Here is a 14,274-nt window from a genome sequence, read left to right on the forward strand (position 1 = left end):
CCTTGGCTAGGAAGAAGAGGTATCTGCTTTTTTTCTGTTCAGTCATCCACTCAAGACCTGCAGTTCTTTAAACTCACTGTAACAAAACTCTGGAAATTTGTTCCAGTTGAATAAATCGTCAAATAAGAAAGATAACAGAGACTTAAGTCTTAATCAGTATCATATGTCCCTGCAGAATTTATTTTTTGCTTCTCTATTTGTCTTTTGTGCACACTGATTGTTGGCTAAACCTCAAATCTCATCCTTTTTAGGATCCACCTGCATTGTCTCAGCCATGTGACTTTTTCCAGCTGATGGCTGCAGAGTAAATTAATATCTACTTTTTTGTAGACATGCTAACATGAAACAGAGGACAGCTTAACTTCTTTTTATTTTTCTTTTGGATGGAAAGTTGAGTCAGTTGAGAATTGGCTTGAATTGATGTGTCTGTAAAGTGCCCTGAGACAACATTGTGAAGTAGTGCTAGACAAATAAAGCTGAATTGTATTGAATTAAACCATAAAGACCTAACCCGTGAAAAAATATTGAGATAAGTCCAATTTTTGACAGTGTGGTCTCTTTTGCCCCTTTAACAAAATAAAATAAAAACGTACCTTTTTTTTTTAAGAGAGATAATTATAATTCACTACCATGTGATATTTCAACATTTTTATAGTGTAGTCTTTTGCTTTCTGGTGTCCAATGAGAGGCAAAGACAAAAATCTGATTGGGTTCCACAGGGTTTTGAGCTAAATTTGTACCATAAAATGATACCAAATGTCTCAGAAATTGTATGTATCATAGATGTCACAATGGGCTCTTATGGGTTAAATTAATATGTCCATTCTACGGATTTCTCAGGTCAGTGTCACATTTGAGTTGTTGACATTCCTCAGCAACATGTTTGATCTACAAAATTCATGGTGTGAATTGTGAAACCGCTTGCATAGTAGGGTCAATGCTGCATAAGTGTCAGGCAGATAAATCCAAATGTAAATGACTAAAATGTCAGAACAGCTCTCACAAAGTCCTCTCTAGTTCTGTCACAGCATAGATGTGAATGGTGACTGAGCTAAACTCTATTTTTCAGAGTAAAAGGTGATAGATCCATAAGTAAATATCTGCACATGGTTCAACATTACTTTTATCATTCCAAGCATGGATCTGGAACGATTCCATATTGACCTATCTTCAAACAAGGATAAATTTATCTCTGTCAGAGAGAAAAAGATGCTTAAGAAGAGTGGCATATTTGAACTGTAGTGCTCGCTCCAGTCCAGTTGGTGGCAGTAATCAAACATTTTGTTATTTGCGAACCTCCTCAAGACGAGTAAAGGAAGACAAGCAGCCAGCTGCAGCGGCTCCTCTCAACATCATCTGCTGATTTATAAGGTTACCAGGAATAACAACATATTCCAGCATATTGTTTTTAATCGAAAGTGACTCTCGTGAAGTGTTTGTCCATTGAAAAGTTTAACCACAGAATGATGGCGTTTTGGCTCCGGAAGTGAGCAGCTAGCTTCAGCTGCGTGGGATTATGTACAGTCTCTGTGAGCGCGTGTAGCCTGGTTGAAACGTGGTTGTTATGACACCACTGGTGCACGAATATAGAGGAAAAAGTTATTCCACACCCAGAGTGTCTAGGTCAGGTTCAATGTAACGACTTCTCCTCAGTTTAAGTTTCTGTCCACTTGGCTGTAAGAATATCTTCCCAAAATGTCTGTGTAAACCATAGACCGTATATGTATATGTACAGTCTATGGTATAAAATGAATGGTTGTTTGAATTTCTATTTAGTGACTCTAAACCGCATGTCTTCTCGTGTAGCAGGATGGCTGGTGCGGAGCAGGTGGCAGCAGTAGGACGGGTCCTGGTGGACCCCGTACTGGACTTGCCCCAGCGTTTCAGAGCTTTATTCACCCTGAAGAACCTTGGAGGTAAACCTTATCCGTAGTTCATTGTGGCTGTCAGGAATATTCAGAGCTAATTACTAATGGAAACTTCATTGAAACAAAAACCCAAAGAACTCAGAAAATTTCAGTAAACTAAATTACCAGTGATCTGATATATGAAGTAATTTTACTGCAAGTCCAAAGAACAGTTCAGAATTGTTATGCAGGTTTAGGTCAGGGTTGTCCACGCTAGTCAAGTTGAAGGCTGACCTGCAGCAAAGATTACACATCAGCAAGATGAAGCTGCTAGTTTTGTTTAAGATGTATCATTAACTGAAAACAGTAGTTGTGCTTTTCTTTGCAGTATAATGAAGGAACACCTTATGGTCATCATCCTCAAGACTTCCTTGCAAGACAGACTTGTAACTTCTGAGCAAAGGAGTTTAGAGGAATGCTTTAGGAAATCTGTGCTGCATCACTAATTTGAACTGAAACTTTAATGCCAGGTGGTGACGCTATAGAGTGGATCAGCAAAGCCTTTAGAGATGATTCAGCCTTACTGAAGCACGAGTTGGCTTACTGCCTGGGGCAGATGCAAGACGTGCGGGCAATCCCCATTTTGACTTCTGTCCTCAAAGATGAGAAGCAGGAGCCGATGGTCAGACATGAAGCAGGTAAACACACATCCTACCAAACACCCTGATAGACCACATTATTAATTTGTATACAAACATATGTATGTTTCTGGAACTCTGCCAAGAAAGGGGCTCCTTTAATATAAGATGTGTAATCTCTCTCTTCACTTGTTCTTATTGATCTGTTTAATAATTTAGCAGGAAATTGTAGATTAATAGAGCTGCATTTTTATTACAAATCCTTTTTTTTAACCACATCTGAAAAAAGTTCTATTCTATCCAAATGAGAATAACGGAGTTTGATTAACTCTCTGTTTCATTTGTTAGCTCAGCTTGAAAAAGCTTTATCTTAGTGCAATGTTGTTCTAAAGGAGTCCTTTAGAGGGGTGTTTCTCATCTTTTTGACCTAATTGATGTGACTTAATAATACAGTTAATACACTTAATAATGTCAGTTCAGGCTTATAATACACCTGGAAATGTGCACATGGATATATTCAAAATAACTTATAGACAGAAGAAAATAACACTAATCATGATGTGAAATACTAGATTTTTCACTTCCAGATACATATGATTAAATGTTTGATTTTATAGAACTCTTGTGATCTGGAAACTGTAGTGAATAGTAAATATTTGAAATTTTATCAAATTTGTTTTTTAAAATAAAATTTAGAAGAGTTGAAAATATAGATAATGTAGAGTAAACAAAATGGAAGTGTAATGTGGTAGTGTGTTAGTTAAATATTAACATGTCAGTCTACTTGCATATGATTTAAGACAGCTGTCAGATAGGATTCATGAGCACAAGTACACATGCTTGCATATTCATCTGAAGAATATGCAATGTGGTGCATTTATTAAAAAAAAATGTAGAGTTTGTTTTACTGGGTACTTAATTGGGAAATTATTCTACAGGGGTATAATGTTGGAAAAAGAGATTGAAAACCACTGTAGCCATAAACACGTGAAAGTGATCAGGATGACATTCAAAACATTATGCATGTTTATAAATTTTGGACAAGGTGTTCATCTTAAGCCAGCAAGTGTACCACACCATCTCAGTGCTGGCATCAGTGGGGAAGAGGAAGCTTTTTTTTAAGTGTGTGATTATTTTTTAGTCATGAGATGTACCTCAACCTTCCACACACATTCATGCAGGCAGGCTCAGACCACATTCCAGACCAAGAAAATATTTTGTGGAAAGCAAAAATTGATGCCGTGTGTGTTTCTATGCATGTCTTCCTTTTGTTTTCCACTGTCTAGGGGAGGCTCTTGGAGCCATTGGTGATCCTGTGGTTCTGGACCTACTGAGACAGTACAGTCAGGATCCCGTCATAGAGGTAGGCACATGATCCAAAACATGGTGTGCTGGGATAAAAATGAGTACCTCTAAATAAAAAATGTCTGGTTTGAGTTACTTTTGGCAAAGTTAAGCTGAAAAGTTAAAGGCAGAGTAAGAGATGTTTACCAGGAGTATTTTTTACTACATTGCTTAAAATTCCCTTCACACCCCAACTGCAGCCAATTAATTAAATGCTCTAATACAAAAATGAAAGAAATTACTCACCCCTGGAACAGAGAGAATTGTAAAAACACCATCTAATCATTTTAAGTAGCCTGTTCTAAAAGTTTGGATGGTGATATGTCTATCAAACTCAACTGCCATTTTTCCCTCCCTACTCAATCCTTCTTTGTACACAAATTCCACACTTTCAGGCTTGGAACATTTGCAAAGTGTAAGCCCCATTGTTGGACTGACATGTTAACTGCACATTCAAATATTAATCACTACAGCAGAATGAATGAAAAATACTTTACTTGTTGACCCACTTAAAATCTCCCTCAAAACACTTGTGGGTCAGAACCCTGTCTTTGGAAAAAATTGCATATTGCATCAAAATATAGTACCCGCTCATGATCCCACGGAAACAAGCACTGCACATTTCTGTGTTTGAAAGGTACCGCTTCAAGTGGAGTCTGAGGAAATGTGTTTTGATTTTTGGATTGTATATTTTAAATATGTATTTTCTAGGAACTCCAACTGTACCTTTTAATGAAGTTGGAGTTGAACTTTGATTTCCTTGATATTTACTGTACTATGAGTAAAACAGACCTGATGCAACATTTGTTTGCTTTTTCCTTGCTCCTTATATTCTTTTCAAGCCCTGCTATGTGTTCTTTCAACATGTGAATTCTAGTTCATCACTTCCTTTTTGTCAGGAACCTTTTAATGATAAAACAGTCCAAACACTACAGGCCTTCAGTCGGTCCTATGTCTGCTCACTATAATGTCTTGATGTCTGATCTGCTCAGGTTGCAGAGACCTGTCAGCTTGCTGTTCGACGGTTGGAATGGCTGCAGAGTGGTGGAGATATCCAGTCGGAGGATGGAAGTACAGACAAGAACCCTTACTGCTCTGTAGACCCAGCTCCTCCAGCACTGAGGAAGAATGTACCAGAGCTTCGGTCTGCTTTACTGGATGAAAGTCTTCCACTGTTTGAACGCTACCGTGCTATGTTTGCCCTGCGGAACTTGGGAACTGAGGAGGCAGTGTTGGCATTAGGAGATGGTAAGGATGAAGTTTCTTATTCCAGCTGTGTCCACTGCACTTTCACAACATTTTTTCTCCACATTTTCTAACTTTGGCTCAGTTTTCAGGCCAAAGTTGTGAATTTGAGTGTAATTGTCAGCTTGTAAACCAGGTGTCCAAAGTTGGTTCTCAAGGGCCACCGTCATGCAGGTTTTTAATGTATCCCTGTTCCAACACCCTGACTTAAATTGAGTGGATCCAGCAGCCTATGAAGTTCTGATTAATTTGAGTCGGGTGTGTTGCAGTGGGGTTGCATGAACAACCTGCAGGATTGTGGCCCTCGAGAACTGGAGCTAGACATCCCTGTTGTAAACTGTATGAGTCTTCTCCATGCATGACAGTAAACTTTATCATCCTGTATCTAGGCTTGCAGTGCTCCAGTGCTCTGTTTCGACATGAGATTGGCTACGTCCTTGGACAGATGCAGCATCCAGCAGCAGTCCCAGCCCTGCGGGCCGCTTTGGAGCATTCTGGAGAGAACCCCATGGTCCGGCATGAGGCAGCAGAGGCTCTAGGTTCTATTGGAAAAGAGGAATGTCTGGCTGTGTTGCAGTGTTACCGTGGAGACAAAGAACGTGTTGTTAAGGAGAGCTGTGAAGTTGCTCTTGACATGCTGGAATACGAGAACAGTGACCAGTTCCAGTATGCAGATGGACTGGTCCGCTTACAAGGTTAAAATGGAGTTTATATAAATCCTGAAAACCTCCATGGGACTTACTCTTGAGGACACATTCTGATGACAGTCCCGCTACAGTGACAGCTTGATCTGTTGTAAACTACAGATGCTCAATAAATATTCTTCACGAAGTGGATTAAGGACCTCTCCTAAAATAACAATGTATATGTTTACACTGCCTGGCCAAAACAAAGTTTCCACCTGGATTTAACTAACCAAATAATTTGCTTTTGGATAATTACTGCATGGATGGCTATCTTCTAGCTGGCTACAAGTTATTTAACCCCAGCTGATGCAACGAGTCGATTCTTATTTCTTTAAACAACCTTGTGGAAAGACACATCCTTTGGTAGTGTAAAATATGTCTCTTTTAAACAAGGGTCAAGTCATTGGCTTGGGTCAAGCAGAGAAAACATCCAAGAAGATTGCAGTAACTACTAAAATTGTCCAATACTGGAAGGATAGTGGGGGGCCATCATCTGGTTGGTCTGAATGATATTGGTTAGCAATCACTTAAACCTTTGGTGAAATCAAATAAAACAATAGAACTTTGAGCTATGTTTGCTAGTGAAAGTAAGGGCATTTTTGCACGCATATTATGAAGGGAGTTTACGGGGATTGGAATTGAACAGCTGTGTAGCCATAAGAAAGCCACTAATCAGGCTAACTGGTGAAAAGGGCTTAATTTTGCTGGGGAGCATACAGATTGTACTCTAGAGCTTTTAAAGAAGGTCATAAAGTTCAATGAGTACAAATTAACCCTGTTTCAGAGTGATGGGAGCCACAGGTTAAGAAGATAGGCAAATCTCTGTTTAGTTAATCTGGGGTTGCTGTAGTTGGTCAAGTTAAGCAACATTGTGTCCAAAAATGAGGTCAGCTGACTGCTTCAATACATTGATAATTCCATCAGTATTTTTTTTATCTTCCCTGATGGCACAGGCGTATTCCAAGATGGCAATTCCAGGATTAATTAGGCTCAAATTATAAAAGAGTGGTTCAGGAATACATCATTGTGACATGATTTATACGCAATGATTGACCACCACAGAGTCCAGATAATAACCTTATGGAGAATCTCTGGGATGTGCAGTAGAAAGCTCAGGCAGTGTATCTGTCCATCTTATGTTCCCCCAACTGGCAGATTGCTGCTCTTGTGTCTGGAGATTTAACCTTTTAAACAAAAGTTTTCCTTTCTAGTTTAACCTCATACAGCTCACGAAAGGGACATGAATTGAAGAGATATTGGATCTGCTGAGTTCCTTCTTACAGCAACTGTATGAATTGATTTTATGAACAGTTAATTAGACTAATGGATTGTAATGATTTTGACTTAATTGAATTGAACCTTATCTTTAAAGTGCCTTCAGATGATTTGATGTGTTGTATGAATTAAGCTGAACACACTATTTGATGATTTTTCATAACATCTATGGACAACAGATCTGATTTAATTCGCTATCAGACCAAACTTCTTCTGAAGACTTCAGATCGCCTTGTTCTCAAAGTGAAGTAGACAGATGAATAGATGGATCCATGACTATATCCTAAATCTCGTGCTGTCAGCGGGACGTCACGTGATTCAGGTGTCAGCAGCTCTGCTACGGAGGCTCTTTCATCTGTTCGCTCATCAGATGGTTGCAAATTATTCACGCTACCATCAGATACACGCAATTATGACGACGTAATTTTATTCGCAAAACACTCATTTTTAACAACTGTTTGCGCAAAGCGTTTCTGATCTGACATAATACACAATATGTAAGACATAATATGCCTATGGATATAACCTATTCGATCCCTTTATACCAATGTCTTCTACGCATGCCAACTTCACGAGAACGTTGCGTCACTGTGTCATAAGGACACGCCCATAAATCCAGGCTACCATCCAGGCTGTGTCAAACAGTTTAACCTCGTGAAATAAACTAATAACTAATTTTATATGTTTTATGTCTGCACAGAAAGCTGATGCCTAAAGGTTTTTTGGATCTTTTTATTAGCCGATTATAAAAGCTTAATAAAAACTTTCTTTCATTTACACCGTAGAAGCATCCTGCCTGCACAAATCACTGTATATAAGGTTACATAATTTCTCGAGGTTCTGTCCGATCATCCTGCTTTCATAAATATGTTGGATTACATAAATAATGCTTATACTGTTGATACGCGTGTACCTCTTTGTTGTTTGTTTAGTTTATTAAACAGTACAGCGCCCTTTTATCACATAGAAAAATATGCTTTGTGGGCTGCCAGATTAAAGCTCTTAACTGATTTCCATCTGCAGTCCATAAACTGTGAGTTGTGAAATAAAATTAACTTAGATTTTTTTTTTTTTTTTTTTTTTTTTTTTTTTTTTTTTTTTTACATGCATTTTCATAGAAATTATTTATTTTGAACTCTTAACGATGAATGTTTTATCATTATGTCATGGCTATAGGTCTATAGGATACTTTTAATGGGATAAACACGGTGGAGACATCCTACATTCGATTTTTTTTTTTTTTTTTTTTTAACTAACTAACTAGCTTGGATTTCATAAAACTGCACGGTATGAAAAATACCTGCGGTTCTGACAGGGTAAAGATCGATAGATAACAGCATACATTAGCACGTTTCAACATGATGGTTTGGTTTCAGTCCTAGCCATAGACATCATGTCCATGGTCCTAGCAACCACTTTGTTGTAGTAACCATAGCAACCGCTAAAAGCTGAATGGCAGTTAGCTACTGTTTGCCCTATCTGGAGTTAGACTGGAGTATAGTCGGAAAAGATGGAGCCTCAGGTCGATAACCGAGACATCAAACAGCAAGCTGCCGCCTTTAAGGCCTTCTTGATGAAAAGCAGCACGAAAAGCAACCTTAATCTGTAAGTTCCATCTTTCTGCTGTGGCTCAGGATGTTTATTAGACTACCTGTGGTGTATACTGGTCTATCTGGCTACATTAACCTAGACTAAACGGTAATCTTGGATTTCTATTCTAAAAAGGTTAATCTAGATTAATTAATACAGAAACGTATGCTGTGAACATGGATTGTTAAGGGGCCGGTTTTGTTCAGGCTGTGCTCAATTTACTGTCTCCAGCAATGATTTGTGAGAAGGTGACCCCAGCGTGATCAAATCTGTCAGAACCACTTAAAAATAATTTAAAAAAAAAAAAAACAAACAAAAAAAAAAAAAAAACTTAATCAATTCCGTTTTTCTTTTAACTTTTTCAAACAAAACTCCTAAATTTCAATTGTCTGCAAATTTCCAATTGCTGTCTTATCTGAAAATACCTGAAATTACCTGAAAAGATAAACATATAGTTATGCAATGTTATTCACTGACAGATGTTCCTGTTGGCCTATATCTCCATGTACTTCTTACCTCTGTCTTACATTAGTAGCCTACTCCATTTCCAGATTGCTTTTGCAAATTGATGCTGATGATAGATTATTACTTTCTAGTTATTTGTAGAATTGGCAGTTGTCGTTGAGAGTTGCAGGCTTTTTTTTTATTTTTTATTTTTTTTTTATATCTCTTTGGTATATGGCATCTTAACATGCATTAACTAATACAGAGACCTTTTAGTCCCCATCTTCCAGCACTGCATATCAAGTGCCTAGAACCACTGTAAGTTGCAGAATATCTGGACCAATTTCACCACAATCTATAAATAATATTTAGTCAACAGATTTTTTTTCTCATATCTGTTTTGGTAAATGCAAAATTAAACAAATGAAAACAGAATCCAAACTAAAAATAAAATGTAACTTAACTAGCTTACATTTGTTTGCATCTAGCACACATTTGTCAAACTCCAGTCCTCGAGGGCTGGTATCCTGCAGGTTTATGTTGTCTCCATGATCCAACGCACCTAACCAAATTTATAAATAGTTTAACAGGAAGCTCCTGGATCTATTTGATTTGAATCGGCTGTGTTGGTAGAGGAAAACAACGAAAACCTATCGGATACTAGCCCTGGTGGAATAGAGTTTGACACCCCTGATCTAGCAGTTTACATATATCTTTTAGTGGAGTGGGGGCATTGAAATAATCAACTGAGTATTACCCGCTGGAATCCTTCACTGATTATGACTTTCAATGTTTCAGCTATGACCACCTTACCTCCTTGCTGATGAAGGTGATGGATGAGCATCCAGACAACGCAGTAGATGTGATCGAGGAAATGAGTCTGGATGTGAAGCGAGGTTTATTTCAAGACATACATAGCACCCTGCGAGACGTTCAACAAACTTCAGCTGCTGAGATGCTGGCTGAGCAGCAGCGTCAACTTTTTTCTCAGCTAAAAGAAGTAGACCAGGAGGATGAAATGGTACCATCTGTGTATTGTTCTGCTGTGCATCGACTGCAACATGTTTCAGATGTGTTGAAGCAATTTTGGCAGTATTTTAGTGACTATTTTTAGTTAAAATAGTACACATCTTTACTGTTATGACAGTGTTATTAATCTTGAGGAGTTGCTTGCAGAGTAAAATATAATTATAAAATGGACTAAACATTTCTTCACCTAAAAACACATGAAAATTTGTACAGTATGAGCAGCTGAATTTAAATTATGTGGCACTTCTCTGTGGTCCTCATCAGATGTTGTCAGCTCTTCCTAATCTCAATGAGATTAGCTTCTTCTTGGAACAGTGTGGAATTGGTCTGGGCAGAGAGGAGACGCAGAGGATCTTTCTTGCACTCAAACATCTTGTAGAGTCACAAGCCCTGCCACGGTGTCGACTATGGGGCAAGATTCTGGGAATAGAGAGCAACTATATTGTTGCTGAAGCTGAATACAGGGAAGGGGATGAAGAGAATGAACAAATCACAGAAGATGTTGTTGAAGAAGAGGACAAGGAGGATGACATTGAGGATAATGAAGGAAAAGAGGTGAGAAGAATTACCAGATACTGAATACAATGAGGTCTAAATATTTGGTCAGTTTCACAGGATGTGTCTGTCAAAAACAATCTTCTTTTCCACATTTGTGTTAATCTGTGCAGAAACAGTCAGCAAAAGATTGTTCTTGATGGTTTTAGGTGGGCCTGAGTATTGCAGCCCCACTGATCTTTTACTTTAATTTTTCTTTCTGTTCGGTTTCATATCACATCTGCTCCCGTTACACCCTGTTGATGAGTACTATTATTGTAACTCAAACCTCCCAATAAAGACTGTTGCTGACTGTGTGTGACATAAACTATGTATTTTGGCAGTCATTGAAGAGAAATGCTTATACCAGATATGAACAAGCCCTTTGTTTATGTCATTCTAATCATATTTAACTTTGTTGTTTTTCTAAACTTTGTTTCCTACCTTGAGGTTTTACACTGTTACACAAAATGTATCAAATCTAATATTCAAGTTTCCAAGATCTTGTGTTTCTGAGAATGACCCACAGAATCTGTATGTTTTTTTTTTTTTAACATCCTGTTTTATACATTTGAACATCTTCTGCCCAATGGTGGATTTACTGATTTATTAAGAACAGTCCTTAAAGAAGTCATTTTCAAGATGGTTCCCTTTGAATGTTATACAAAAGCTTAGCCATAAAACAATTTATACACTTTTAAAGGTCCAATAAAAGTTCAATGAACAAAATTTGGAATTTACTTAAATAATTTTGTCCTCAAATTTCTTGTCTCAGGTTATCCAGGGTTAAGTTTTAGAAATGAGATGAATCCTCTGTGAATGATTTATCTGGTCTTCTGTGTCTTTATTTCAGATAGACTCTCTTCCTAAGTCAATCTATAAACCCCCACCCCTGGTACCAAAAGAGGCCATAGGAACAGGTACCAACAAGTTTGTGTACTATGTATGCAAAGAGCCAGGTCTTCCTTGGGTAAAGCTTCCTTTAGTGAGTCCAGCGCAGATCACTGCTGCTCGAACGATTCTTAGATTCTTCACAGGAAGGCTGGATGCACCAGTTGAGAGTTACCCACCCTTTCCTGGGAATGAAGCCAACTATTTGAGAGCACAGATTGCTCGAATATCTGCTGGCACACAGGTCAGCCCCAAAGGCTACTACCAGGCTGGGGAGGAAGAAGCTGATGAGGAAGATGAGGCTGTTCGGGACAGCTATGAGGTGAATCCTGATTTTGAGGGATTTCCAGTTGGTGAAATGGCTGAATCTTTGTCCACCTGGGTGCATCATGTCCAGCACATCTTGCAGCAGGTATGACTCTGGTCTAAACATTTGGGCATTTTTCACATTGTGTGGAAATTTATTGTGAAGAAATTGACTTCAGGGTCGCTGCACCTGGGTTAACCTAGTTGTGAAACCTGACGATGACTTCAATGAAGAAGCAGAGGCTGATGAGAAGGAAGAGGAGCCTGATGAGCCTGATGAACCTGAACCAGAAGTTGGACCCCCTCTGCTCACTCCTCTCTCCCATGATGCAGGTGAGACCTTTTATATCCAAAACAAGCATTTCTGTGGTTCCAGTTTGACTCCTGTATTACTGTTTTTTGAAAACTGATATGTTTTTGTTGTTTTAAATGTTTAACAGGAAGCATTCAAGTTAAAGTTATGTAATGTTAACGTACTGCAAAGACAAGCTTTCAGCTTTGATTTGGGTGTTTTATGCATCTAAACTGTAACTTAGGAATTAATGCTTTGGGCTTCTTTATGTGATTTATGTTTATCTTTATGTGTCAAAAGTTATAAGATGATGCTCAAAAAAATGTTTTCATGAACAGGTTGTGAGCTTCACTATGCTATGAAATTTTATTTGGTTCAGCAGAAACATTAAAGTAGTAAAACATGTGTTTCTGGCTAAAGACATCATTGTCCAGTGGCCTCCACATGGAAGATGAATATGATCAGGAAATTTAATTACGTCTTAAAAAGTTCTGCTCCTAACAAGTGTGGAGATACAACACAATGTTAGTCCTCCAGCTGCTGGTCCAACATGACAAGCCTCAGTTAGGTAGGCTTTGTGAAAATCATCCTTCAGTCACACCAGGAGCCTGTTACATCAGTCTGTCAGTGGCCTGTCAGTCCAGATATGAATGACAGGCTACTGAGAAGGCCTACGATGAGGTTTATTGTTATTTCCACCGCATAACATCTTTGTTTTGGTCCAAGTGTTTTTCACACTTACATATAAAACTAGATTTTTTCATAAGATCAAAACACTTTTTTGTTTGTTTGATTGTTTTGTTTTTTCCAGAAAAAAACATATCTGAGCTGCTTTTTGTTCACATTTTTTAAAATATATTTGTTGTCACTGTTAGTGTTTGGGTGAATAAGGGTATAATAAAGATCAGGGGGTTACTCTGGAAAAACAAATTGCTGAAGTATGTAAAGGATTTACACAATCTTTTTCAGAATTTGTGACTTACACATTTACCTCTCTGTTGCAAATGATGAATGTTGACCAGACATATTATTTGAAATGTCAGTTTTTTTTCTGTTCTTTATGAATGTGTTACTTTAATGTGCCTTCACTTCTGAAATCATATTTATGTTCTTGAAGTGTTTCCTTTTTATATTTGTGTATTTTAGAAATCTTCAACATTCCTCCTTGGAGCACCCAGCTGTCCTCCACATTTATCCCTCAGCATGCAGTAGCTGTCCTGCGTTCTAACCTCTGGCCAGGAGCATATGCATATGCTTGTGGAAAGTAGGTTAAGACTTGCTTGGCCTCCTACTGCATCTTAAAGGAAGTTCTGGAGCTCACTTATACTCATGTTTTTTCTTTTTATGTAGGAAATTTGAGAACATATATATAGGATGGGGGTTCAAATGTGCAGGGGAAGGGTACAGCCCACCAGTGCCCCCACTACCACAGACAGAGTATCCCAGTGGACCTGAGATCACAGAAGCCTTGGACCCTTCAGTGGAGGAGGAGCAAGCAATTAAAGATGCTTTGGAGGAGCAGCAAGCTGCCCAGGAGGAGTTGCAAGAAGAAGGAGAGATGGACGAAGATGAGGAAGAGGAAGATGATGATTAGCAGAGTTTCCTAAGTATTTTATGTCCCTGAATAAATACTTGTGTTTATTCAGAAAAATGCCAGGATACTGTATTTTAGACAGACAAGCAAATTTAACAGTACACAAATTTAAAGAACAAATTTTAAACAAGATAAAAGCTGAAAACATAAAAATAAAAATGTGTCTAAATCTGAAAGGTGTAAACAATTATTAGAAAACATTACAAACAAATTATACATATATATATATATATATATATATATATATATATATATATATATATATATATCACAAAAGAAAATGTTTTAAATACAATACAACTTAGTACTGAATTATACAGTTTAGTTTTCCTTTGCACCCTCTTGCCAACCCACCCCTATTCCCTTAACAAAGGAATACATATACAGGACAATAAGGAAAAAGTTGGTTGCTCAGTAAACATTGGTACTGACCATAGGGTACTGACATATGTATCCAGGACAGACATTTTGAGACTGATAAAAGAATGACAATGAGCACTTTTAGCATTTGAAACTTTGAAACAAAAAATAGCAAGTAAGTAATAGCAAGGTTAAGTAG

The 14,274-nt window shown here is 37.9% G+C and overlaps 2 protein-coding genes across 3 annotated transcripts; both read left to right on the forward strand.

Annotated features, from left to right (window-relative positions):
• Positions 1–1,298: 1,298 nt before the first annotated feature.
• Positions 1,299–7,305, forward strand: dohh (deoxyhypusine hydroxylase/monooxygenase). Of its 2 annotated transcripts, none has more exons than XM_079245334.1 (6): positions 1,299–1,371; positions 1,807–1,916; positions 2,378–2,545; positions 3,772–3,848; positions 4,822–5,077; positions 5,464–7,305. In XM_079245334.1, the coding sequence occupies exons 2-6, from the start codon at positions 1,811–1,813 to the stop codon at positions 5,772–5,774; spliced, it is 918 nt and encodes a 305-aa protein (XP_079101460.1). In that variant the 5' UTR covers positions 1,299–1,371; positions 1,807–1,810; the 3' UTR covers positions 5,775–7,305. The 2 variants fall into 2 exon arrangements, with proteins under 2 accessions (XP_079101460.1, XP_079101461.1); XM_079245335.1 differs by having other exon boundaries at positions 1,321–1,371; positions 1,810–1,916.
• A 1,240-nt stretch (positions 7,306–8,545) lies between these two features.
• On the forward strand, positions 8,546–13,715 carry rsph4a (radial spoke head component 4A; the record flags this gene model as incomplete). The annotated part of the gene is made up of 7 exons (XM_079245626.1): positions 8,546–8,640; positions 9,868–10,090; positions 10,363–10,653; positions 11,486–11,935; positions 12,009–12,162; positions 13,268–13,385; positions 13,472–13,715. 7 exons carry the CDS (start codon positions 8,546–8,548, stop codon positions 13,713–13,715), a joined length of 1,575 nt encoding a protein of 524 aa, XP_079101752.1.
• Between the last annotated feature and the right edge of the window lie 559 nt (positions 13,716–14,274).

Source organism: Telmatherina bonti (genome assembly GCF_933228915.1).
Source record: "Telmatherina bonti genome assembly, chromosome: 8".
Lineage (NCBI taxonomy): Eukaryota > Metazoa > Chordata > Actinopteri > Atheriniformes > Telmatherinidae > Telmatherina > Telmatherina bonti.

What these genes read in the sequence shown, in the direction of transcription:
- dohh (XM_079245334.1), top strand. Translation starts at nt 1,811, where the DNA reads ATGGCTGGTGCGGAGCAGGTGGCAGCAGTAGGACGGGTCCTGGTGGAC. An exon ending in GATGGTCAGACATGAAGCAG is followed by an intron (nt 2,546 to 3,771) that starts GTAAACACACAT and finishes TCCACTGTCTAG; the next exon opens with GGGAGGCTCTTGGAGCCATT. An exon ending in AGTGTTGGCATTAGGAGATG is followed by an intron (nt 5,078 to 5,463) that starts GTAAGGATGAAG and finishes TCCTGTATCTAG; the next exon opens with GCTTGCAGTGCTCCAGTGCT.